General features: G+C 45.5%; 2 protein-coding genes across 2 annotated transcripts; one reads left to right on the forward strand and one right to left on the reverse strand.

Moving 5' to 3' along the window:
• The first annotated feature begins 5,798 nt into the window (after positions 1 to 5,798).
• Positions 5,799 to 9,863, forward strand: LOC119691238 (thialysine N-epsilon-acetyltransferase). The gene is made up of 4 exons (XM_038108227.2): positions 5,799 to 5,969; positions 7,099 to 7,150; positions 7,227 to 7,456; positions 9,109 to 9,863. The coding sequence occupies exons 1-4, from the start codon at positions 5,799 to 5,801 to the stop codon at positions 9,277 to 9,279; spliced, it is 624 nt and encodes a 207-aa protein (XP_037964155.2). The 3' UTR covers positions 9,280 to 9,863.
• Positions 9,864 to 11,220: 1,357 nt separating this feature from the next.
• On the reverse strand, positions 11,221 to 23,624 carry LOC119691237 (retinal guanylyl cyclase 2). The gene is made up of 10 exons (XM_048625944.1): positions 23,420 to 23,624; positions 15,951 to 17,050; positions 15,702 to 15,858; positions 14,930 to 15,370; positions 14,671 to 14,842; positions 14,409 to 14,549; positions 13,553 to 14,010; positions 13,237 to 13,414; positions 13,015 to 13,154; positions 11,221 to 11,435 (listed from the first exon to the last, which is right to left on the reverse strand). Exons 2-10 carry the CDS (start codon positions 17,040 to 17,042, stop codon positions 11,260 to 11,262), a joined length of 2,955 nt encoding a protein of 984 aa, XP_048481901.1. The 5' UTR covers positions 17,043 to 17,050; positions 23,420 to 23,624; the 3' UTR covers positions 11,221 to 11,259.
• Between the last annotated feature and the right edge of the window lie 3,962 nt (positions 23,625 to 27,586).

A 27,586-nucleotide genomic window follows, 5' to 3' on the forward strand; every position in this document is an offset into this window, starting at 1 on the left:
TATCTAGATCATTATTATACATAATACATCAAACAAGTAACCTCACAAATTATAACAGCAACCATCGTAGTCTTCCTAATACTTAAAATCTGGTAACCAGTGGGTTTTTTTCTACCTTCGAAAAACTGCATTGTTCTTCTTATAATTTAAGTGCTGGGGCTAGCAGACAATAACCTGCTGCTGTCTGCAGCCTACTCTGGCCGCCCTACCCTGGAACAGGCCTGGTGGGGTGGTGATAAGACGAAAACGACTTCTTCGACGCATCTAGAGTGGGTCGAAGAAGTTGGAGGCCAAGTTACCGAAAGCCTTCTAAACCTTCCGATCGCTGAAACATCGCTTGAATCGCTTAAATGCATGAATTCGTTTTCGTACCACCACCAGGGCAGGCCCAGGTGCAAGGCGGCCAGAGCAGCGCAGAGTAAGGTTTTTGTCTGCTAGCCAGCTGATGGTAGTTACATGAGAGAGGCTGAAGACTGCGAAGACAAAGGAGAACCCCTTATCGGATTTGAACAAAGGAGTAAAGGCTGAATTTGGTAGTTTGTCTAAATTTTTCTACTCTAGCAAGCTAACACAGTGTCATTTGACCTCTTACTAATTGGGGCAAGAGTGAAAAAAGCACCTTCGCAAAAGTGGTTCTGAAAAGGCTAGAATCACTTGCTGATCGAGTATAACCAGAAACACAATGCGGTTTTAGAGGTGGCAGATCTACAACGGATATGATATTCACCTTACGACAGATATAGGAAAAATGCAGAGAACAACGTATGTCCCTCTTTACAGCATTCGTTGCCCTACGGAAGGCCTTTGATACAGTCAGTCGCGAAGGACTCTACCGTGTACTTGAACACATTGGCTGTCCACCTACTCTCTTAGCCATAATTAAATCCTTCCACGATGGCATGTGTGGTACAGTCGTATTTGACGGTGAAGAATCGCCCTTTTTAGGGTTCCGTAGCCAAAATGGCAAAAACGGAACCCTTATAGTTTCGTCATGTCCGTCTGTCCGTCTGTCCGTCTGTCCGTCTGTCACAGCCGATTTACTCGGAAACTATAAGTACTACAGTGATGAAATTTGATGGGAATATGTGTTGTATGAACCGCTACAAAAATATGACACTAAATAGTAAAAAAAAGAATTGGGGGTGGGGCCCCCCATACATGTAACTGAGGGATGAATTTTTTTTTTGATGTACATACCCGTGTGGGGTATCAATGGAAAGGTCTTTTAAAATGATATAAAGTTTTCTAAAAAACATTTTTCTTAAAGTGAACGGTTTTTGAGATATCAGCTCTCAAAGTCGTAAAAAGTATGTCCCCCCCCCCTCTATTTTTATAACTACAAGGTATAAAATTCTAAAAAAAATAGAGGTGATGCATGCTAATTAACTCTTTCAACGATTTTTGGTTTGATCAAAGTATCTCTTATAGTTTTTGAGATAGGTTGATTTAAGCTACGGAACCCTTTGTGCGCGAGCCCGACTCGCACTTGGCCGGTTTTTATTATGTTAATCGGGGAGTAAGACAAGGGTGCGTTCTGTATGGCATCTTCGTTTCTGTTTTTCTCTTGGCAGCCTTTAAAAACTGTGACGTCGGAGTTCACTTGCATACAAGGAAAGATGGGCGACTTTTCAAGATGAACCTGTTGAGCTCGAAAAGGAACAAGTTTGATTTGTTGGTCAGGAAGCTCCTGTATGCGGATGATGGTGAACTGGTCGCAAATACGGAAGATAGCCTTCAAGAATTAGGTAATAACCAAATTTAATAGCGCATGCAAGCTTTTTGGTATGACAGTGAACAGTAGGGAGACCGTCGTTCTGGTTCAGGGAACGGATTATATGCCTCAGATAATGCTTGCTTGGTGAGGACACCCTTCAAATCGTGGACGACTTTTTCTATGTCGGTTCCTAGTTAAGTAAAACTCTTTATTTTAGGATCACACACAAGTTTTTTATTTGAAGTATAGGAAGTCTTATATGGTGGTTGCATGTGTCACACCAGCGCCATCTAGTGAGAATCGCTGTTAACAATTTCTTTAAACAGTTCCACTACCACCAACAAATTGTGCAATAATAAAGAGATTAACACAAGAATAGGCAGAGCTGCGACCAAATTCGGAAAGCTTCAAGCTCGTATATGGAGAAATAACATGCTGAATATCTCTACCAAGGTCTTAGTCTACAAAACATGCGTCCTGAGTATTCTCTTGTATGCATCTGAAACGTGGACAACCTACTCGATGCACGAACGCCGCCTAAATGCTTTCCACATGCGATGCCTTTGCGCAATACTGGATGTCACTTGGAAAGACCGGATGTCCAACGAAAGAGTTCTCGACATAACTTGCACCTGTAGTATCACTGCTACACTGAAACAACGAAGGTTGCGATGGCTGGGCCATGTTTTACGAATGGACCTAGATAGACTTCCTCGCGCGGTGATGTTGGGCCAAATCGCAGACGCCAAAAGACAGTAGGTCGCCCGATGCTCCGTTTTAAGGATTCCTGCAAACGTGACATGTTATCCTTTGGCATTAACCCGAACACCTGGGAAACGGCAGCCATCGCAAGAGCGGAATGGCGAGGTGTGATGGAGTAGCTCACCACGACGAAGCCTGGCTCGATGGCTTGAGGCAGAAAAGACTTCGTGCAGTTCAAGAACAGTCTGCAGACTCACGCTACACTTGCGATCTCTGGACACAAGGTGTCGAGCTGCAATAGGACTCTACAGCCATAGAAAAATCTGATCAACATGTCGTGGCCAATGATGAACTGGGGCAAACATCTCTACTTGAATTTTGGGCAGCGACTTTGGTTGAGATATACTTATGGCTATGTCCAGCAGTGAGATTGGATGATCACGTGAAACCTACAAGGCCGATTAAGGCGTAATTTCGCCATGGATTAGATTCGTCCTTGTAATGTAGTAGTCGTACCAGCAGGTCTCACAGTCCGGAGACGGCGCGGCGGCGAATACGTGCCGGCGGAGGCGCGCGCGGCACGTCCCATATACATGATATAGGTACATAAAAGTGTGGCTAATTAATCGCATAATTAAGTATATAAATTTTATTATTAGGTAATACCTCTAATGACACCTTTAATTATTTTTTCTTATTTCCCAAACTTTCTTTCATAACAATCCCTAGCTCCCGTTCCCTTGCCTTCCATTTCCATCCTTCCCGCTCCCTCCACTTACCTTGCTCACAAGGGCTCCTTACCTCAAAAGGATTACAGGTTAACTTTTTTGTCCATCAGTTTGTCTATCAAGCTGCTATCAAGTCTTTGTGGCTGGGTTACGTGTGAAGATATCGAGTTGAAATATAAAGCATGTACAGGGTGTTGCAAAAGTGGTATACTATGCCGAAAGGGGATGCCTCAGGTAGTCATTCTGAACCACTTTTGTACTACGACTTATTATTGTACCTTATGAGTTTCAAGAAGTATTGTATCAAAGACTCTGTAACGAGTTTAGTTTGACGATTCAGTCTCACTGCTCCATCTAGTTGCGGAGTGAGTAACTTCGAGGCCGAGCGCCCGGCCACAGCCGCGGGTCGCACGCGGCGGCGGCGGCGCGGGCGGGGAGTGCGCGCGCTCGCCGTGTAGTGCGAGAGGGCGCTGCTAGGCGGCGCTGATGCCGAAAACCTACACTATCGTAGTTTTGAAAATATTCTTTTGACACTTGTGTTGTGCTGTTTTCTAATGCTCTGCTACATATCTTTTTACCAGTGACTTTCCTATCCCTTAATTTTTTCACACAACCCGATCAAATCCAGCACCTCGCATCTCTATGTGATAAACAGATTCATAAAAAACTAAAACATCTAGATCCCAATAAGGGTGCTGGGCCCGATTTATTACCATCACATTTTATACGTGACTGTGCAGAGGAACTCTCGATTCCTTTGCATATTATTTACAATAAATCACTTCACTCTGGTATTTTTCCAGATTTCTGTAAACGTGCATACATTATACCAATATTGAAAAGTGGTGACGCCAGTATTTGCAGTAATTATAGGCCCATAAGTATTTTGTCGTGTTTGGCAGAGTTATTCGAGAGCCTCATATTTGACTATATTTACGCGCATGTGAAACCACTGTTATCGGACAAACAACACGGATCGTAAGGAATAAATCCACTGTGACTAACCTACTCGAATACGTCACCTATATACACGAGTCTTTTTTAATAATAAACAGTCAGTTCACAGTGTACAATGTGTATATACTGATTTCAAGAAGGCGTTAGATAAAGTTGATCACACTATTTTAATCTTTAAGCTAAAATCACAATTCGGGATTCATGGAAGCCCTCTTAGATGGATCTCATCTTATCTCTCTAATAGATCTCAACTCGTAGCGATTAAAGGACATCATTTTGCTCCATTAAACATAACATCAGGCGTACCGCAGGGCAGTAATCTGGGCCCTCTATTTTTTGTTTTGTTTATTAACGACCTAACACAGAAATTTAAATCCCAATGCATACTATATGCTGACGATCTCAAAATGTTTAATAGAATTGTTACCATTACCGACTGCCAAAACATTCAAACTGACTTGAATTCACTGTCTTATTGGTGTTCAGTTAACAAAAACAGTTAAATGTTGCAAAATGCTTTGTTATGAGATTTTCAGCGAGACGAGATGACTTAAAAGTTTTTGACTTTGTATTTAACATAGGCGGTCAAGAGCTTGAAGATGTAAACTCTATACGAGACTTAGGGTGTCTTGCACAACAAATTTAAGCAAAATTAAATCTATGACCTCTTGCTCTGACATTATACTGTCAGAGCAAGAGACAAACTATTTAATTTTATTTAACTTTGTTGTGCAAGACGCCCTTAGAGTCATTCTTGATAACGAATTAAATTTCAGAAAGCATTACGAGTACCTTATCTCGTCATGCAACAAGCTTCTTGGTTTTTTATCTCGTTTCAGTACTAATTTCAGAGATCCCCGGTCCTTGATCACTCTATTTAATAGTTTTATTCGCAGTAAGTTAGAATATTGCTCTGTAGTTTGGAATCCGTATTATAGTATCCATACTAAATCGTTAGAAAATATTCAGGCTAGATTTTTAAGAATTATATCTTACCGATTTAAACTAAAGTACATTTGTAACTCTTACCAATCAAGACTTCAACACTTTAAAATAACCTCCCTCGAATATCGCCGAATCTCAACTTGCCTATTTACTCTACATAAGATATTAGGTACATGGACAAATAAACACGACTCTTTTAGAACAATTAAAAATTAGTATTCCTCGCAGTACACAACGCAGACAAGTAAAAAACCTCAAAACCTTCGAATTACCGGTTTGTCGAACTCAGAGGGCATTTCATGAACCTTTCCTTAATAATATGTGTCGTCTATATATAATGAGAAAATAAATCATGGGCCACTAGATATATTTGCAAACCTCCACACCTTTAAAAAACAACTATTTACATTAAATTTAAAAGATAAGTATATAACGTATTTATTTATATTTTTTTTCTTTACAACTTAAAGTATAGACTGTTTATAATATACAGGGTGTTGAAAAAAGGGTATACTAAGCCGAAAGGGGGTGACTCAGCATCAGCACCCCCTTTCGGCTTAGTATACCCTTTTTGCAACATTCTGTATAGCTATGCGAACTTGGGCAGGTTACCTACCGTCGTAGGTATCGCGGACTCGTCCGATCACTGACGTCATTCATATAAAATGAACTAGCTGGGAGTGCTGCCGACTGCCGATATCATTCGCCAGTCTCGGCGAGCGAGCGGTGAGAGACGGCCGTCCCAGCGCGCTATGACGGATCCCAGCGCAGTGTCGGCGGCGGGGGCGGGGGCACAGGGGGCGGCGGGGGCGGGGGCACAGGGGGCGGCAGCGGGGGGATGGGGGGAGGCAGCGGGCGCGGGGGACGTGCGCGTGCGCAGCGCGCGCCGGGAGGACATGCCGCGCGTACACGAAATGATACATGTGAGTCATTTCATTTATAGCTAAACTGGTCATGGTCACAACACAAATGTTATTGGGAACAATCGAAAAACATTTTCAATCGCCAAATATTCTGATCTTTCTATTCTCTATCACTAAGGAGCATTAGGAGCACAATATACATGAAGCGGAGTGGAGCGTCTTCCCACATAGCGCCAATAATAATAAAATTAAACACGTTATTTAATAAACAGGGTGTTGCAAAAAGGGTTACTAGATAGATTAAATAGATGGGTTAGATAGCGAGAATATTTTTTTACTATCTAACCTTACATTAATTTATAATGATACAAAATGTGGCCCTGGCCCGAGGTGCACGCCGAGAGCGGACAGCAGTGGAGCGGAGTCGAGCCGGACTTTTTGGCTGAGCCTTGCCTACATTTTATACAGAAATTCTGATAATAATGTGCAAATAGTACTTGAACATTATTTACAATTAGTTCGTAAGGTGAGATACATAGATTTGCTGATAGTGAGCAGTGACTCAGTGACTAGCTGAATGGCGGTGGCGCCAACTGGCGGCCACGTCGGGAGTCACGTGCATTAGTGACATCTGCTAGTGAACAAATGAACCTCAACGCTAACGAATGCTCAAGAATTTAATCAACTATTGATCTCAGACCGTGTTTTTCTTTTACCTAAATAAAGAAATATCACAAATATTTGAAAACTCATCATGATTAACGAATGAAAATCAGCACTCTTGGCTCTGACCTGAATTATATCATTATTTTACGTACCTCGTCGGTAGTGTCGCGAATTTCCAAAACTCGTAGAACAAAAGTTGAGTCACCCCCTTTCGGCTCAGTATATCCTTTTTGAAACACCCTGTATATCACGTAAGTATAAAACAAAACGATACACATGGAACTTGACATATTATTGTGTGGTCTTAGGCCGTGCCCGCACCGCGAATATTTTTCTGCTAATTCCGCGCAGAAAAATATTCGCAATTCTGTAACACATCGAATACTATAGGAGTATCCGCACTTGCGGAAAAAAAATCCCAAAAAAATCAACAGGCGAATTTTGATCACGGAATATAATTCACGCGAATTTATTCCGTGCGGAAAAATATTCCTGAGAGTAATGTGTCGTGGCGTGTCCGCAGGAGCTGGCGGCGTTCGAGGGCTTCCCGCAGGGGCCCGCCATCGCGCTCGACGGTGAGCACCAACGAACCTTCACTACCTATTGAGATACTCTTTGTTGGATTTTAGTGTAACGAGCGCTTGATTCCAGATTTGTTGCGAGACGGGTTCGACTCGTCGCCGCCGTGGTTCTTCACGCTGGTGGCGGAGCGCGGGGGCGGCGCGGGGGGCGCAGGGGGCGGGGAGCTGGTGGGCTACGCGCTGTGCAACCGCGCCTACTCGAGCTGGACGGCGCGCGCCTTCTACGTGGAGGACCTGTACGTGGTGCCGAGCCTGCGCCGCGCCGGCGTGGGCCGCCGCCTGCTGCGCCACCTCGCGCAGGTCACACCTACACCACCGACCTCGCAAACCACAATGCTATATAATCGATAAATAATGCTAGGGATACACGGCAACACCAGACACATGACACTCAGTGTAAGTATACATCGAAAAGACACGAATGACTGCGTGTGTCCACTAGGGTTTCGTTCCCGTGTTCCCGGGAATTCCCGTTCCCGGGAATTCCCGGGAAATATGCCATTCCCGAAACCGGGAAAAAAAATATTATTCCCGGGAATTCCCGGGTATTATTTTTCATCGATTCTATGCTATATTTTCATCTTTATTTATCTGTTTCTCTTACCTAAAACAAAAAAAATATCGGCTTTTACATATGTGACCAAAGAGTATGTAAAAGCTAACGGTAGTGTGACGCCTGTCATATTTTTACCCGACTGCCGAAGGAGGAGGGTAATGTTTTTCGATTGTATGTATGTTTGTCTGTTTCTTTGTTCCCTCCTGTAGCCTAAACGGCTTGATAGATTTTGATGTATGCGGTATCGTTACAAGCGTATTGATGGCGCGATGACGTTACATTAAAATGTACACCCTCTAGAGGACATAACGTGATGATCAAAAAAATATAATATTTTTGCAACTATGCCGTGTGGGGTATCAAATGAATGGGCTTGATTTGCACATTACAAAAATATGCATATTGTAGGTATTTAAATAACAACACCAAAATTATTGAAATAAAAAATGTTCATGAACTAAAACCCGACTACTGACGTAAAATTTGATAAAATAAAAACAACTAAAAAGTTACAAATAAAAAATATAATTATAAACAAACAAAAAACCCGACTGCACGCTAAAAAGGTGAAAACAAGTCCCAATGTTAATGGAAAGTATCGCAGGCGGGGACTCCGGGGACCAACTTGACCGCCACACAAGGCCGTTTTCTAAGTAACATTCAGCTAAATGGTGAAACCTCTGGTGGTCCCCGCCCACGATACTTTCCATTAACATTGGGTCTTGTTTTCACCTTTTTAGCGTGCAGTCGGGGTTTTGTTTGTTTATAATTATATTTTTTTCATGTCCCGGTTTTGTGTCCGCGTTTTTATTTTTATAAAATTACTAACGCAGAGAAAAAACTAAAATAAGAAGTAGGTTGAGCGATAAATCGCTGAATTAATAAATTTTTCTAAAACATTGCCTCGAGTGTAATTAATTTTGAATAATATTATTTTCAAACTGTAAATCATAATACCTTTGGTTTAATTTACAATTAAGAAAAACAAATTATTTTGCTTGTAAAACAAATCATTATAATTTTGGTTGTTAATTTATCTGACTGTTGCTTTTTTCTACCTATACGAGTACATAATAAAAGTAAAAGTTATAAAAGTATATTTGATTTCATTGTTAGTGTTATAATACCCGAAAATAGCAAAAACTAGCATTTAAAATAAATTCCCGTTTCCCGGGAATTCCCGGGAAATCTTGAAAAAAAATCCCGTTTCCCGGGAACAGTTAAAGGTCGGGAAAAACGAAACCCTAGTGTCCACTATTGCAATACTGAGGTGCAGAATATGTATAGGTGCATATAGGTAGTTAGTGTGTAGGTTTACATTGAGTGTGTCTGGGGTCGCCTTGTATTCGTAGCATAATAATAATGTATCTAAAAGCGTATTGTCCTGTGTGTGTAGATGGCGGTGGCGGAGGGCGTGTCGCGCGTGGACTGGCACGTGGCGGAGGGCAACGCGGCGGCGCGCGCGTTCTACCGCGGGCTGGGCGCGCGCGACCTGCGCACCAGCGAGGGCCGCGCCGCGCTGCGCCTCGACCAACCGCACATACACGCGCTCGCACGCACGCACTGAGACACACACACGCACACACACACGCGCACGCGCACACACAGACACACACAACACGCACTTCGAAACTCTGCGTGTGTTGCACATGAGGTTGAGGAATGAAAAAGTTCAATTTACAAAATCTCCACACCAAATGACACCGCTATATTTTCCAAAACATTTAAGCCGTATCCGCACCGCGAATATTTTTCCGCGTGGAATTAATTCGCGCGAATTATATTCCGCGATCGAAGTTTGACTGTTGATTTTTTCTGCGATTTTTTTCCGCAAGTGTGGATACTCCTATAGTATTCGATGTGTTTATGTTTAGGTAATATTCTCTTGTGTTAAAATGTACTTACTTACATTTTCCCGTTTGGGAGTAATTCAGTGCTATTGTCACTGTAAATTTTTTATTGCTCGTGACTCGTGAGTGTATAATCTATGTACATATATAAATGTTACTCCCTAGTTTAGGAAAAATCGTGGAAAATGTAAGTATGTTAAACATTGGAAACATATATTTTTTATTGCATTTACTCTTAGTCCTGCTTTTACTTTAATACCTACTTTGACGAAAATATAGTACTTAATAGATAAGACTGTAATTTTATTGTTTTCTTTACAACGGAAAGACAACGTTACAACACAGATTTTCGCACTGTGTGCTAGATACCTAACTTTCAGGAAAAGCTATAGCTAAAGCAAGAGAAACAAGTGCCAACACCTAAATCTGACACCTTCCCCATCTCTGTATTAGGGAATGTTTTGTTACTGAGCGTTGTCGGACTCAAAGTGGAAGTAATACAGTAGCTACTTACCAAATGTATAATAGGACAAATGGAAGGTATTTAGATCCCATTATCATTTAATACAGAGCTAATCAGACTAGTTAGACTAAGCTTGAGGCGAATACTTTGAATTTGTAAAATTTTATCTTTTAGTTCAGTTTTCATAATTTTATTTACAATTAGGTTAGGCTTCATTAGTTATATGTTAATTTATATTATAACCTTGAATAAAGGATTGCCCGAGCTAATCATCATTATCAGCTGATTCAACCAGGTCATGCGTTTGAAGATTTTCAAATGCATGACCACTTCAAGATTACAAACCGGTGTCAAACCATGGTTGTCATGGTTTCAATACCATTGAAGTAGGTTGTTACAAATTTGGAATCGATAGGACGAATGGATGATAGTTATATATCCCTCACCAGCAGAGCTATTAAAGAGCTGATGATGTTCAAACGGCTAAACAGGTCACGGTTACAAGGTCGGGACGGGAGTTAATAAGAAATATTTTTGAGACAAAATAAATATATTTTATAAAGATTTTATTGCTATAATTTTTCGAAAATACACATAAGTTAATCACCCGAGTTAAATCACGATCGAAGTTGTAAGTGCATTTGTAAAAAAAATAGTATCACACAATACAACATTTATCTAAGTAAGTACTTACTACTTTTTATAATCTACTTCATAAGTTACTTAAATGATCTCTACAGTACTGACGGTCTAAGTCTAGTGAAGAAGGTAAGATAAGGGTTACCGGAAGCGACCGGTCCGGGCCGGTCCGGTGCCGGTCCGGGCCGGCGCGTCGACGCACGGGAAGTGCTCACATCCACTTACTGAGACTAGACAGTGCCAAGAGAACGTCGACTACGAAAATTATTGTCATCAAGTGAAGATAGACGAGTGTTTAGGGAGCCTCGGAGCGAGTGCGGTAGCGGGGCGGGGGCGCGCGCGGGGGCGGCGCCTGCAGCAGCGCCAGCGGGGGCTCGGCGGGGGGCGCGGGGGGCGCGAGGGGCGCCGCCGCCGCCGCCGCCAGCGCGTCGCCGCGCTCCAGCGACCACTGCCGCCGCAGCACGCGCGCGCCGCCCGCACATCTGACCCACAAACAACATTATTATATCTTGAGAATATTTATTTTTGACAGAACATGCACGGAGCTTGAAAAATTGGGTCACTTCATGTTAATCATTTCAGAGGGTTTCCAATATTACGTTACTATTTTGACAAGGAAGTAGTCTATCAGTGGCTGTAGAGGTGGGTAGACAGCGTCATGGTACCTGTATCGGCTATAGGGGGCGCTGTGGTCTGCGGGGGCGGGGGCGGCGGGGGCGCGCGGGGGCGGGCTGCAGTCCGCCGACACGGTGCCGCCGCGCTGCCAGCCCGCTGCAGGAACAACTTCATGTTACATTATGAAATATTTATGAATACTTAAATATGTATAATTTCGTGCGATATTGATATTAGGTATTTATGTCTTTGTATTTTTTATGAAATAAAGTATTTAATCACAAGATTCGCCATAGGATACTATAATATTATACACTGAACCCTTTATTCTGGACTGTGTGATGGTCGATAGTGCGGCGGCTTAGCGGAGCACTGCAGTGCCCCCCGAATCTATTTAAGTTTATATATGTTACTGTAAAAGCCCGAACAACGGTAAATCCTAGGATTTACCAGTAAATCTTAGGATTTACCAACATGAGTTGGTAAATGTAAGGATTTGTGAAAATGGGTCATTTTTTTCCGGCTTTTACCATTAGAATTTGGTAAATGCTAGGTTTTACCACTGACACCTAGTAAAAGTTGGTTTTGGGAATAAAACAAAGATTAATTATTACCTACCTATTCATTTATTTCAATCAAAAACTTAAATTAGAATTCTTTCAGAATTTATATTATTTTTTATGAACAGTCATTTTAAAACCTTTAAATCACATCATCATATTTTTTCACTGAACGATAATTTAAACACGGAAACTGGAAGTAAAATAATTTTCACATATTATTATTGTTGACGTCGAGTAAAGTAGATTGCAATAATAAATATTTCTTAAGTTCGGTTAGTTATAAGTTATCATCATCATCACGACTCATTACGTCCCCACTGCTGGGGCACGGGTCTCCTTCCAATGAAGGAAGGGTTTCGATCTAGTCCACCACGCTGGCCTAGTCCGGGTTGGTGGACCCCAACACAAGCAAGCTTGTGCTGAGCGAGTTGTCGGGTAAGTGGGCAACCCGACTGTCAGACGTTTTCAAGCCGCCCGAAGGCCTCTGACTAGGCTTAACGACTGCTGCCAAAGCAGCAACCGGGACCCACGGCTTAACGTGCCGTCCGAAGCACGAAAGCATCCAGAAAAGAACCACTTGAAATCGGTCACCCATCCAATGGCTGACCATGCTGGTTGTTGCTAAACCTCAGTGATCAGTTACGATCACTGAAGCCCGCTCGACTACGGACGCTTTGTTCGACTACGGAGGTTATAAGTTATAACCTTGCTTTTTCAACATTTACCGTGCCTTAATGTAAATCCTAAGATTTACCAAGTGAATAGTGGTAAAAGTGCGAATCGCAAAATCTTTCGGGCTTTTACCATTAAGAGTTGGTAAATCTTAGGTTTTACGCGTAAATCTTAGGATTTACCGTTGTTCGGGCTTTTACAGTAACATATAGATCTAGACTTATGGAGATGCTGGAGGTGTTGGAGCATCCCCATGCAAAGGGAGGATCCTCCGACCAGGCCGGGTGGTGTGGCCTGGCGGGCAGCTGCCCAACGGTTAACGTTGGGGATTTCTATACATTGCAGAGTAGGTGAGAAACTTCGAATGCGCGATGTAGGATTCCATAATAATTTGCGTAGTTCCCATACATCTTCACTGTATTGAGTTCCGAGCGCCATCTGTTGATCATCATCTGAACTAGTGGCTAGGAGTCCGCCACAGACTAATACAGCGCACTTACCGAGGCGGTCAGCACGTGGCGCGCCGTCCCCGAGCTCGGCGACGGGCTCGTCCGCCGCCTCGCCCGCGCCCCCGCCCCCGCCCTCCTCGCCCGCCGCCGCCTCGCCCTCCTGCTCCGCCTCCTCAAGTACTTCTCCACTTCTAAAAACATACAAAATATGCTTATAAGTGAACTTGTAGACACGATGTAACATGTGTCGGTATAGTGATGGTAGGTACTGACTGGAGCGGCGGCGGCGTGGGCAGCGGCTTGTCGAAGCCGTCCTTGCCCAGCAGCCAGTAGGTGAGCATGTTGCCCTTGCCCTTGACGGGCACGAGCCCGCGCGCGCGCAGCCGGTAGCCGCCGGCCGCCCGCAGGCGCTCCGCCGTCGCCGCCGACACCTGGATGCGCCACGCCGCGCCTGACAACCACACACATTCATCATCAGTTACCGCACGTTTCAACAAACTTCAAACGAATTATGGTGGTGCACGAAAGGAGCCTCTCCGAATGACGAACGACTAACTGGCTGGCTAATCCTTTAATGAAATACACTGACCGGTGGACTCCATGCGGCTGGCGGTGTTGACGGTGTCGCCGAACAGGCAGTAGCGCGGCATGGTGCGGCCCACGACGCCGGCGCACACGGGCCCCGAGTGCAGGCCGATGCGCAGGTGCAGCGGGCGGCCCGGGCGGTGGCGGATGCGGAAGCGGCCCGCCTCGTGCAGCAGCTGCAGCGCCATGCTGGCCACGCGCGCCGCGTGGTCCGCGCAGCGCGCCGGCGCGCCGCCCACCACCATGTACGCGTCGCCGATGGTCTCCACCTTGTACACCTGGTACTGCTCGATGGCGGCGTCGAAGCACGTGTACAGCTCGTTGAGCAGCGCCACCACCTGCACGGGCGAGCTGCCGGCCGCCAGCGCCGTGAAGCCCACGATGTCGCTGAAGTACACGGACACGTCCGCGAACTCCTCGGGCGGCACCGCCTCGCCCAGCAGCAGCCGCTCCGCCACCGAGCTGCACACAACACGCACGCTACAGCCAACAATCTACTTAGCGATCTATTATTATAATTTATAGTTAGTTGGGGTAGACGAGTTCTCGAGTGGAGACCAAGAACAGGCAAACGCAGCGTGGGACGCCCTCCTGCCCGCTGGACTGACGACCTTAGGCGGGTGGCGGGTAGTGGTTGGATGAGGAAGGCCGAGGACCGAGTGTTGTGGCGCTCCTTGGGAGAGGCCTATGTCCAGCAGTGGATGATTATTGGCTGATGATGAATGATGAAAATGATGAATGATAGTTAGTTCAGAAGATTTCAATGAAACGTGACGGTAAGCTTGCTTTATAAAAAGCTAGTTAACTCTGTGAGTACAGGTGGGTAGGTGATGGTGGGTAGGTGGGTGGGGGGGGGGTACCTGGGCAGCATGCGGTTCAGCAGCTGCTCGGTCTTCCTCTTCTCCTGGTCCAGCTGCTCCGTGCGGTCGCGCACCAGCTCCTCCAGGTTGCCGCTGTACTTCTCCAGCATCTCGAACATCGACTCCACTATGTTTATTTTGCTGAAACGAATACGTTAGGAAATATAATAAACAAGAAAGTTTATCGATAATTGATTGTACCTACTGTACACACTGTAGCTTCATCTAAGTATTGTAAGTAAGTGCCGAAGGAGTAGTTTACCGTCCGCGGTTGAGGTGGCGGAACATCTCGTAGATCTGGTCGAAGGTGGGGCGCAGGTCGGGCGCCTCGGCCCAGCAGCGCCGCATGACGCCCACGGCCTCCGGCGGCGCCGCCGACATCGACACCGACGGCCGGATCAGCGGCGGCGGCCGCATCAGCTTCTCCACCAGCTCTGCGGGCACACCACACTCTCATACGACATACAACTCAACATCAACACAACTTGTAACGACGACTAAACGTGTGTGTGTGGACTCACCCTCGGGCTTGAGGTGCGGCATCATGCAGTAGGGCTCGCCGCGCAGGATGACCTCCTGCATGATGATGGCGAAGCTGTACACGTCGGCGGGCGGCTGCGGCGGCGCGAGCGGCGCGCGCAGGCGCTCCGGGGCCGACCACAGCAGCGCGCGCGCCGCCCGCGGGCCCTCGCGCAGCCCCTGCGCGCGCAGGAAGGCGCCCACGCCGTGGTCCGTGACGCGCAGCACCCAGCGCGCGTCCACCACGCAGTTGCGCGACGACAGGCGGCCGTGCACGCGCAGAGGCGACGCGTGCAGCGCGCGCATGCCGCGCACCAGGTCCGTCAGCAGCGACAGGCGGAACGTCCAGTCCAGCCGGATGTCGTCCGCCATCAGCACGTCCTCCAGCGAGCCGCGCCCGCCCAGCGCGAACACCAGCGCAGGCCGCACGCGCGGCAGGCAGCCTGCGCCACCCACACACATCATGTACACTAAGCAATCAGTTATGTCCTTATAATGATAGAAACGAGGGTAGGTAATGGTTATAAGAGCGCCATACGAATGCAAATTTTTAGAACTTCCCTTCTCAAAGACGCTAAAATATTTAATAAGTATGAGGACCAGGAGGCTAGTCACCATCATTCGTTTTTGACTTCGAGTTTCATAGGCTCAAATCAGACGGACTGCACCACTTCGTGCAGTCGTGATAAGTGAATTCAATATGAAGTGTACAATGGATCGGCTGTGTGAGGCGAGTGAGAGAGGCGAGTGGACGCGGTCGTCAACAGTCGTCACCTATGAAGGGGTTGATGTTCTCGTGGTGCACCAGCTGCATGGTGAGCAGCAGGTCGGCCGCGCGGCGCCGCAGCTCCAGCTCGCCCCCGCCCCCGCCCCCGCCCCCGCCGCCGCCCCCGTAGCCGCCCGGCAGCAGCTTCAGGAACACCGGCTCGCCCTGCAACACACATGCGCCACTTACGTAGTATCATTTTGGTTTATGTTGCAGCTTTAAAGCAAAAAAGCTCAAAATAATATGTTATACTGTACCTTGTACCGCGTGCGGTGGTCGATGGGCAAGCGGGTGACGCTGCAGGCGGAGGAGGGCTGCGAGGGACGCTTGATCACGTCCAGGCGCGGCGCGGGGGGCTCCGGGGGTGCGGGGGGCGCGGGGGGCGGGCCGCCGAACTCGTGCAGCTGCTGCAGCCAGCACGACAGCATGCTCTCCATGCCCTCGCCCACGCGGCGCGCGCCCTCCTCCGCCGGGAACTGGAACTGCTCCGGCTGCAGCACGGGCGAGCCGCGCGGCCGCGCCCCCGCGCCCCCCGCGCGCATGCGCCGCAGCCCCGCGCCGCCCAGCAGCACCAGCGCCGCGCCCAGCGCCAGCGCCACCGCCAGCATCCAGCGCGCCTGCAGCTCGCCCGCCGCCGCCGCGCGCGCCCGCGCTGCCGCCGCCCACCGCGCCGCGCCCGCCCAGCCGTCCGCGCACTGCACCGCCGCGCCGCGCACCACCACGTCCGCCACGCGCACCGCCCCGCCCCCCGCGCCGCTCCCAGCGACCAGCTGCACGCGCTCGCCGCCCCCGCGCAGCGCCGCCCGCAACTCGGCGCCCACGCGGGGCCGTCCCACGCCCCCCGCGCCCCCCGCACCCGCCCCGCCGCGGTCTGCGAGCACCAGCACGCTCTGGGGGACCACTGCCTCGAACACCATCAGTAAATTCATTATGTCCTCGTCGAATTCCAAAGTCTCGTTTGCTGTTCCGTTGTTTGAGGAGTCAGGGCTATGAAGGGTAAATGTTTTGTCTGCCGTTTCTGGGTTGTTTTTTTCTGTCAATGAAGCGTCTTCCTCTTCATCAAATATACTGTAATTACTCACTGAAGACTTCGGTGTCACTTGACGTATGTTTGCATATGAATTTTTGTCCTTTTCCAGATGAATTGTATTGACAAGGTTGTAGAGGTCGACGTCGTCGTCGTCGGCGCGTCCCTCGGCGAGCGGCACGAGCGCCAGCAGCAGCGCGGCGCGGGAGGAGCCGGCCAGCCGCGCCGCCCCCCGCGCGCCCCACACTGCGCCCCGCAGCGCGTGCGCCGCGCGCGCCGCCGCCTCCGCCTCGCGCGAGTCGCCCACGCCGCAGTCCGCCATCACCACCACTGCAACACATTGTCAAACTAAACACTCAACATCACTTTGACTAATAATCGATATAAGACCCTTTGCATCGAAATATCCTTCCACCCAAAGGTTGCCTGGAAAAAATCGCTTTAAGCGATAAGGCCGCCATTTGTACATATGTGTTAGATTAAGTTTTTTGTAATTATTGTCCATGTTTAAGGGTGGCTTGCATAACAAAGTTAATCAAAATGAAATTTATGACCTCTTGCTCTGACATTATACTGTCAGAGCAAGAGACAAACTATTTAATTTTGATTAACTTTGTTATGATGATGATTGTTATGCAAGTCACCCTTAGTGTACAAATAAAGAATATCTATTATCCTAATCCTAATCCTAACTAATATTATAAATGCGAAAGTAATTGTGTCTGTCTGTCTGTCTGTTACTCTTTCACGCCAAAACTACTGAACGGATTTGAATGAAATTTGGTATACATACGGTCTAGACCTTGGGAAAGAACAAAGGCTACTTTTTATTTCGGAATTCCCACGGGAAAACTTTTTAAGGCGAAGCGAAGCGCGCGGGAACAGCTAGTATTCTATAAGACAACAAGTATAAATAAATCGCCGCGAATAAAAAAATTGTGTGATGATTAGATAATTCGTTGGCGTATGTGTATCGTTTTTAACCGACTTCGAAAAAAGGAGGAGGTTCTCAATTCGTCTGTATCTGTATGTATGTTTTTTTTTATGTATGTTCACCGTTTACTCAGCCTTGTATGGAAGGATTTTGATTTTTTTTTTATGTATTGGATTGATGTCAGGGGTGGTCCCATTTTTTTTCAAAATTTTATTCCACCCCCAAGGGTCGGTAAAGGTGTAAAAACAGGGGTATACATTTTCATTTTGGGGACTTACTAGCCGCATTTTACCTGAAATAAAATGCATATTAAAATACTTACCTAACTAGAAGCTTTATATTTAGAGAGCATTTCCGTTTCCCGTTGAATTTCCTACCAGTTTTCCTACGTTTGAAGCCCGTGTTTCCGGCACAGTGGCGCCACCTGGCGTTGGCGCGCCATTTTTAGTTTACTAGGAAGGGGGGAGCCATACCTTTGTCATTGGCTCAATAATTGCACCAAGCAGGATTAAAACGAAAGCTTCTAGTTAGGTAAGTATTTTAATATGCATTTTATTTCAGGTAAAATGCGGCTATTAAAACACTTGACCGTAACTAGAAGCTTTATATTGAGACCTGTTTGTTATCGCCTGGTGACGCCACTGAAAGCAATATTAAAAAGGATGTATTATAATTACATTGTAGAAATATTGCTCTAACGCCAATGTGATAAGTGATAAGTCTTAAAGAAAAAACTGAAATTATTGAAAATCATTATACCTAATTTTTACTAAGAACATAACATTGTTATTATATCATTTGTGACAATGAACTAAACTAAGTACTTCAAAGTTATACACCACACATAGGTAAATAGTTTAGTATAGAAATTAATAATATATACAACCATTCATTACAATTAGGTACATTATTTTATATAGATTATTAATCAACTGGATTAAAAAAATGTGAAACATTATTAACGTTATAATCAGCAGTATTTTCATTTGCACTCATCTCTTGACGCCTATAAAAACGTTCAAAGGTATTTGCGGAACGCCAGTTCCCTCGTGCCAGTATGTCATCTATGGAATGGTTATTTAGCCAGCTCTTGGAGGCTACGGCTGAGCGAACGCTTCCTGGAGTAGCTGTGATACCAGCTTCTTTACATAATGTTTTGACCCAACCTGCTATAACTGTTCGCGAGGCAGCCTTGGCTATACTTCGCACTGTTATGAATAGGTTAAAACAATTGGCCGATTCTCTCCTATCTTTTAATGATAATATTGTTTTATCTATCCAATATAAGGGATCCAATTTAACATTATCAGGGTTTCTAATAAATTTAAAACCGGACTGCCTGTAGTCACCACTGTCAGTCTTAGATCCGAATTCCGGCCAGAAGATTATACTATCATCGGATTTTATACAATGGTTAGGATCAACTCTAAGCAACGTCAAATCATGTATACGACGTCCAGTGCAAAGTAACAATAACATGGCTGTGTGGCGTGATACTTGAAAGACATTATTTAAATCTATTGTGCAAGAAGCAAGAAACGTTGTTAATTTACTGACATCCCATACTGGTGGCTTAGATGTTCTAGGATTTTTTAGTGAGATTGACTTTAGAATGTGTTTTACCAGGTCATGTGTGCTTAGATGACTGGACGTTTCTACGTTACAAAGTGTGGAAACAACAGATTTGTGTAAAAGAATCGTATTGTATGACAAATTTTCTTTTAAATATAAATCAGCTAAAAATTGTGCTAGTTGTGATCCAGTAGGACTTTTAGTGTTAACATTATTTGAGGTACACCAATTTTGCCAACGTTTCCAAGCCACTTCGTAAGTCTTTAGAGTTGATGTGCGCCAGGAATTTTTGAGGAGTGAGAGCTGACTCTACCGCCGTGGACCACCCCCACATTTCCAAACTTCGAGAGTGATGTTGTCTATCTGAGGAGGTGGAAGGTCCGTTGATGTGTTCACTAAGTGTTTCCTCAGATTCTTCAGCGTTAGCGGTGCTGTTAGTGCTCTGGCCCTGAGGTCCGCTCGCCAAAATACTTTCTCCCATCGAAGGAGGACGACTAAATATATCCCTGTTGATTGATTTAAGTGGGCTAACACTTTGGGGGTATCAGGAAGGGGGGTGGAAACACCCAAGCTAGCTGATAATTCCATGGGGTACTGAACGCGTTGTGAAACATTGCTTGCTGATCTTTCAAGTCTCGGGAAACATAGTTGTGCACCACGTGCGCTGTTTCTGAGGCAAACAAGTCTATCACAGGATTCCCCCTCTTCGAAAACACCATCTCTACACATGCTGGTAGAAGGTGCCACTCGGGCGGTCGCCGATTGCGCGATAAGTGGTCGGCTTGACTGTTGTACCGTCCCGGTATGTGCTGAACACTCAGATGAATTTGATATCGATCTACTAAATTCAAGATTTGATGAGTTATTTTCATCAATTATATTGATTTGGTGCCCCCTTCCTTTCGTAACTGTGCAACTGCTGTCCTGTTGTCGCACTGTACTAGGATTGAGGTTTGTTTTAAGGAGACTGCGTGTCTCTGTAGAGCATACAGAATAGCAAGCATTTCCTTCTGGTTGCAATGTAACTTTGCTTCTGCATGTGACCACGCTCCTGATATGGCAAGATCGTTCAATTGCGCTCCCCACGCTAGGTCCGACGCATCTGTTGCTATGAAATTTACTGGAGGAGGGTAATGCAAGGGAGTCGAGAGGTTGCAATTGTGAGACCACCAATTCAGCTCGGCTATTATTGCCTCCGGTAGTTGGTATTGTGTCACACAAGGGTAGTCTGGTTGCGCAATCATGAACATCAATAGCTGACGATAGTTTAGTCGTCCTCGAGGTACAACAAAGCTTGCAAAGTTGAAGAGGCCTGTCAAACTTTGCATTTCCTTCAAGGTTAGCTTGCGTTGTTCTAGGGCGTATTTCACTTTTTCTTTTATGACAGTAGTCTTTTCTAGTGGGAGACTTTTTAGGTTGTCCCAAGGTCGCCACAGTACTCCCAGGTAAACTAAGCTCTTTTGAGGTTCGAGGATTGATTTCTCGAAATTCACTAGCCACCCCAGATACTGTAATACTTGAACTGTTATTTTGACTTGGTTTTTCAACTGGGACCGATCCTGGCTGACTATTAAATAGTCGTCGAGATATACTAGGACCCTCATGTTCCACCTTTCTCGCAGGATTTGGGCCACCCAATTTGTGAGTATTACGAAGGTCTTTGGAGCTGTGCTTAAGCCGAAGGGTAGGCAAGTCATTTCTAGTATTTCTTGATCCTAAACTAGTCTAAGGAAGCGTCTGTCTCGGCTACCTTCAGATGGAAATAAGCTTGGGATAAATCTATTTTGCACATCCAGTCCTGCGATTGTAGGAAGTCTGGTATGCGAGCCATGCTTATTAGATAAAATGGTTCTGTTTTTATGTATTGGTTTAGCGCTTTCAGGTTGAATATGGGCCGGAAGGTACCATCGGTCTTTGGAACCAGAAACAGTGGAGAAATGAAACTGGGAGTCATTTGTGCTGCTACTTCTAAGATACCTTGAGCTTTCATTTTGAGAATGATTGCTGACATTTCTTTGGATACAGGTGTATGAAGGTGACTCTTTATCACAATTGGATGTGCAAGCGGTGGTTTTTCGAAGAATGGTATCCGATAAACTCGAATTAGTTTTAAAATTGGTTCTGGTGCTCCCATTTTCGACCACTGTTTCTGGAAAGACGCTAACTGACCTCCCCGGAACTTGGTCGAGTCATTGTTTGAATTTCTTCTGGTTACCTCGATAACTCTTTGAAGAGTTTGATCTTCCTCGATTACCTCCACGGTCGGGCCGCGAGCCTCGGTTGTGGGTACCTCTCCCACTGGCTGAATGATATTGATCGACTTGAAAATTGAAGGGCTGGCCTCTGGGAGGGTACGTGGTGTTTGTGTGGTACGCACCCCGCGAGGGTGGACCGTTGCAGGCATGTGGGTACATGGGTAATAAGCCTGTGTTATTCACATTCTGGTTTCCACGCGATGGACCCGATCTTCGAGTGCCTTGCCCCCGCGAGGGGCGGCGACCGCTCTGGTTAGGTCTTGTTTGTGAAAAATTTACTCCCTTTGGATTCCAGAAAGCCTTTCGAACACCACCAGCTTTCTCAAGGGCTGCAGTGAAAGGTTCCGAATCAAAAATGTTGGTAGGTGAGGGAGGTATTCTATTCAAGGACACTTTCACTAAGGGATCACGCACTTGGCTTATAATATTTTCTCGGCGCATCTCTATACTTTCGGCTCGGTGGCCACACACTAGTTGTAAAAGATCGCTAGAAACTTTATAAAAGTCACCTTTTAAGAATAGCTCCTCAACCTTTGTACCCAATAGGTCTAAATTTGCATCGTTACTTTTGGCCCACGAGAGAAGGGTACGAATGCTTTCCTGAAGCAGTAAATCTGTCGGTTTGGATACAAATTTAAAAATCATCCAATCTGTACCAACCTTATTAGGTGTGGAATAGGCAAAGATGAGTAATGTCCGGGTTACATTCCAATTCACTCAGTTTTATCTCATTTTCACTTGTATATTACGAGTAAATCAGTATAATTTACAATAATGGTTGGGAAATGAGGATAAAAATTATAACCCGGGTATTGCCCATCTACATTAGATCAAGTTACTTTTCTAGACACGACTCGAATCGTATCAAATCTGTTCAAACATAAAATTTTATAGATTTATTAAAAATTGTGGGTAGTTGGCAGCAAGGCCATAATGGAAAAAATATTTTACTCACAGATTATTCCTTATGCACCAATATTTTTTACTCACATACACTATATAATAATAATTGGAGCTCACAACACTGTAACTTGATCGAATTTTTTTAGCAACAGGCAGCGTTCTTGCAGACACTGCGCACGATGTTGCACGAACGGGAAACTTAATGCCAATGACAAAGGTATGGCTCCTCCCTTCCTAGTAAACTAAAAATGGCGCGCCAACGCCAGGTGGCGCCACTGTGCCGGAAACACGGGCTTCAAACGTAGGAAAACTGGTAGGAAATTCAACGGGAAACGGAAATGCTCTCTCAATATAAAGTGTTTTAATAACTTATTAACCGATTCTAATGAAATTTAGAACGTAAATATAGTTCTTATAACAAACAAATATGATGGTGATCTTGAGCTGATCTGATGATGGAAACGGAAGGCAGTCAAGGGAACTCCTCAACGGTACCTATATAGCAACTACCTCGTGTTTAGGCTTGAATGATTTGTATTGACAAGTAAGACTTATTGGTATCATTCGCATCTTACTTTTGATTGATAATTATTGCACTACTATTAAACTAAAAATCATAAAATAAAATAATAATTAAAAAAATATATAAAAAGTAAGAAATATTTTTTTACACAGAATGTAAGTACACTGAACTACATCAACTACTTATTTGAAATACTGCCTAGTTTACAAAAGTTAAAATGTACTTACACTCAGGTGGACTTTTAATGCAAAGAGCATTTTCTACCACAAATCCTGCAGGAGGTACAATACAGGGAGCGGAATGTTGTAGGGGAGCAAAATAAATATGTAGGTAGGTAAATAACTATTATGATTTCAGCAAAATAAATAACCCAGTAAGTACTAGAATTAACTTTTAAACGCGACAGCTACTTTATTGTACAAATCTGACATCCTCTTTTGGCTGACAGTTTTGTTGAAATAAGTGTGTATCATGAATACTATCAAGATCACTACTATTCTGATTGAACTGACCGTCTGGACGTAGTGACAGGTAGTCCTCAATGTACCAGATGACGTCGAGGCCACGGGTGACGAGTGCGCGAGCCAGCAGCGCCGACGCGCCGCCACAGCCGGAGTGCACCACGACAGCGCGCTGCCAGCCCGCCGCCACCGCTGCCGCGGCCGCCGCCGCCGCCCGGGCCGCCGCGCGCGCGCAGCCGCCGCCCCGCAGCGCGCCGCCCGCCGCCGCCAGCGCGCCCAGCGCCGCGCAGCGCCCCGCGCCCAGCGCGCCCGCCGCCAGCACCGCGCCGCCCGCGCCCAGCGCCGCCGCCGTGCGCCGCAGCACCGCCGTGCGCCAGCCAAAGCCGCATGTCTCTGTTTAGCAGCACAGATATTATGATTAACTAATACCTACCACCTATCCATATTTTTGATAAAAACTTGAGATAATTTTAAAAAGTCAAATAAAAAAACGAAAATATCTCTTAGAACAGGTTAAGTTTCGAAAGGAAAAGTTTTTTTGCCACATACGATACGAGTATAGGTATGTACGAAGTGTTACCTACTCACCTTCGTAGCTTAAAACGTGAGTTATGTTGAGATTCGTGATTGCTGAATATTGATCGAGGCTGCGGTTAAAATACAGATGAGGAGTCCGCGCGTAGCACGCGGCGCGCAGCACGAGCAGCGTGGGCGCGGGGGGCGCGGGGGGCGCGGGGGGCGCCGCCGGGGCGGGGGGTGCGGCCGCCAGCGCGCGCGCGAGCAGCAGCAGGGAAGCGAGCGCGAGCATTGTCGTGACGTCACTACATGGGGCGCGCAGGGGGCGGGGGCGCTCAGCCAGCGCCGGCTCTGCTTGGGGCGGCTTGCAATTTCATCAACAAGCTTTGCTCTCCCATACCTTGTGCTTAATGCTAAATTCTGAAAAATACACCCATATACCTACGCTGATATAACAACACAAAGAAATACATTCGTGATCAATGAAAAAGTTCCAGTGAAATAGCACCAAATATAAAAAAAAACACGCACTCACGCCTTGTACTAATGTACTCCCATGCGGGGTAGGCAGAGGTGCATTGCTGCACCCACTTTTCGCCAGAGTGTTATGTTAGTCGGAGTTAGTCCCAATGTAATAAGAGGCGGGCCTATTGCCATTTTACGGGCACATCCAAGACCCGAGAACAAATATCTGTGTTTAAACAAATATCTGCCCCAGCCGGGAATCGAACCCGGGACCATCGGCTCAGTAGTCAGGGTCACTAACCACTACGCCATTTGGTCGTCACAAACTGACACCAAATTACTCCTAAACAAAAAAATACTAGCATAATAATGCCATCTGCAACATAAAAGTAGGTACTTAAGTTCATTTAACAGCGCATCAATCAGAATACTACCGATTAAAAACCGGCCAAGAGCGTGTCGGACACACATATGAAAGGGTTCCGTAGCCACAAGATGGGCCGACGACCGCTTGACACAAAAAAAACCATACATTACCATTTAGTTAGGGCAACTGCACGTCATAAGTTGGTCGAGTTACTGTTTTATAAAAATACCCAATGTATGCACAGAACTATTTCTATGATACAGAGTCCGCTATAGTTTTCGTTAAAAATGCTTACTTTGAGTTCACACCACATTTTTTTCAGAATTATTGTAAACCTTTGTATGTAAGTACCTTACACGATGGGGTAAGTTGATTTTTTATTTTCGAATGTACTTTTCGCTGTATGCACAGAACTATTTCTATGATACAGAGTCCGCTATAGTTTTCGTTAAAAATGCTTATTTTGAAGTTTACACCACATTTTTTTCAGAATGATTGTAAACCTTTGTATGTAAGTACCTTACACGATGAGGTAAGTTGATTTTTTATTTTCATCACACATAAGCAAATTTTTTGATTATTAGTAACTCTCCACCAATTTTCGTCGCAATCGGTGCCGACACGGCGGAGAACGAGCCAGAACGTACAGACAGACAGACAGACGGACAGACATGACGAAACTATATAAAGGCTCAGTCGGAAAACGTACCATTCGCAAAATGAACCCTATGAAAATACCTAACATCGCATAATGCACCTTTCTCAAAATGCACCCGTCGCATCGTTTACAAAATTCCACCACCAAAATTACTTAACTTTTTTAGGACATTTAATTTAGAATTTAATAAAAATATTCAAGTTTTTTGTTGATTATTCTTATGAGGAGTCTTTTCCGTAATTGTTATTCCGTTTTGTTATTGTCACTGGAGCTCTGTCATCGCTCGCGAAGTACTATCGTATTGAATAAGTTGTTGCGTATAATCTGATCGATCTATATTTGTAATTAATGTGATAATAATATTAATTGATATTTCCGTTTAGGCCGTGGTCATAGTATTCTCATTTGCAATCGCATTGTCACAGGTACCTATGTTTTCGTAATAATTTCGAAACTTTTATATTTACAATATTTTTGAATTATACATAGTACTTTTAAATGTTTGTTGCGTGTTGCACAAGCTTGACCCTAGGAGCAGGCGAAGCGCAGTCCGACAGACTCAGATGTCGTGAGGTCAGTTGCACACTCAGACACTCAACATTGCTTCAACGGTGCCTATATGCAATACGGAATACATTAAAAAGATGTGCTGATTGATACTTGTTGCAATCTGCCTAATAAATAATAAAAATATGAGATAATTATGTTCAGTTGTTGTTTACGTACGAATCATTAGTAGGTACTTATTGACTGAAAAACATTTTACAATATAATTATAACGGAGAGCAGAAGTAAGTGGAGACCGAGTGGGACAGTGCGGGGGCGGCGGGGCTGACCTGCTGCGGGCCGGTGCGCGCGGCGGGGGCTCGCGGCCGACTGCCGCCCCCGCCCCGCGCCCCCGCGCCCCCGCGCCGCCGCCCCCGCGCCTGCGCGCCCCGTCGGCCCGGGCGGCAGACTCACTGGCTGTAAACATTGAGCCGACCCGATTTGTTTTTCTGCCAGCACTTTGACGTGCCTTCAGACGTTAATAACCACCACGCATTAGTGATCCGCTTCGATGAATCTCTACGGACGGATTACTTAATACAACCTTGTCTTCATGGTTCTGAAACTTAAATTGAAAAATAGCGGAACCCGTATAGGATCACTTTGTCATACGGCTGTCTGTAATACCTTTTAACTCTGAAAAGCATGAATATAATTATCGAGTTGAAATTTTAATCAATTACCAGCAGGGCATGCAATACCGGAATTATTTTATTTTTGAGTTCCAGTATTAGACTTCCTTTGTAGGGTTCCATAGTCGACTAGGTTAGTTAGTTCAAAGTTAAATGTTTTTATTCATCGTAAAAATATAAAATTTTCTGATGAACGTAAATTTTTACAAACTACTCTCTAGGAACCCTTAGAGACCCCGCAGACTGCAGACTTTTAGTCGGCCAATAGTTTGGTCGGGCTCTTAATCAGTATGGAGATGTATGGTAGTGTAGAACTTAACTAACTTAACTATAATTTGTGGATGTGCAAATAAACTGTGTTTAATAATTTACCAAGGGAGTTATTATTTCAACAACACACCACATACCACACGCACATTCAACGATTATGTATCGGCCGATAAAAAAGTTGGATGGGATTCTAAAACTATTTAGTTTGAAGGTAGGCCGATTATTTAATCGGCCAACTATCGGCCGATGGCTAGATCAGTATGGCGCTGGTCCGCGCGCGTACACTACCCGATTGTTAGTCGGCCGACTCGGCCGATAGTTATAATGAGGCATTTTCATGACACTTTAAAAGTTCCAAAATAGTCTTAAAAAAATAAGTTAACACTCAATTTTATCCTAATCCTAATCCTAACTAAGAAGCGTCCGTAGTCGAGCAGGCCTCAGTGATCGTAACTGATCGCTTAGGTTAAGCAACAACTGACACGGTCAGCCATTGGATGGGTGACCAATTTCAAGTGGTGCTTTTCTGGACGCTTCCGTGCTTCGGACGGCACGTTAAGCCGTGGGTCCCGGTTGCTGCTTCGACAGCAGTCGTTAAGCCTAGTCAGAGGCCTTCGGGCGGCTTGAAAACATCTGACAGTCGGGTTGCCCACTTACCCGACAACTCTCTCAGCACAAGCTTGCTTGTGTTGGGGTCCACCAACCCGCACTTGGCCAGCGTGGTGGACTAGGCCTTAACCCTTCCTTCATTGGAAGGAGACCCG

The sequence above is a fragment of the Plutella xylostella genome, chromosome 15 (genome assembly GCF_932276165.1).
Source record: "Plutella xylostella chromosome 15, ilPluXylo3.1, whole genome shotgun sequence".
Classification (NCBI taxonomy): Eukaryota; Metazoa; Arthropoda; class Insecta; order Lepidoptera; family Plutellidae; genus Plutella; species Plutella xylostella.

What these genes read in the sequence shown, in the direction of transcription:
- LOC119691237 (XM_048625944.1), bottom strand. Translation starts at nt 17,042, where the DNA reads ATGGCGGACTGCGGCGTGGGCGACTCGCGCGAGGCGGAGGCGGCGGCG. An exon ending in GCCGCACCTCAAGCCCGAGG is followed by an intron (nt 14,843 to 14,929) that starts GTGAGTCCACAC and finishes GTGTGCCCGCAG; the next exon opens with AGCTGGTGGAGAAGCTGATG. An exon ending in CCCACGCCGCCGCCGCTCCA is followed by an intron (nt 13,155 to 13,236) that starts GTCAGTACCTAC and finishes GTATGTTTTTAG; the next exon opens with AAGTGGAGAAGTACTTGAGG.
- LOC119691238 (XM_038108227.2), top strand. Translation starts at nt 5,799, where the DNA reads ATGACGGATCCCAGCGCAGTGTCGGCGGCGGGGGCGGGGGCACAGGGG. An exon ending in GCCCGCCATCGCGCTCGACG is followed by an intron (nt 7,151 to 7,226) that starts GTGAGCACCAAC and finishes GCTTGATTCCAG; the next exon opens with ATTTGTTGCGAGACGGGTTC. An exon ending in TGCTGCGCCACCTCGCGCAG is followed by an intron (nt 7,457 to 9,108) that starts GTCACACCTACA and finishes CTGTGTGTGTAG; the next exon opens with ATGGCGGTGGCGGAGGGCGT.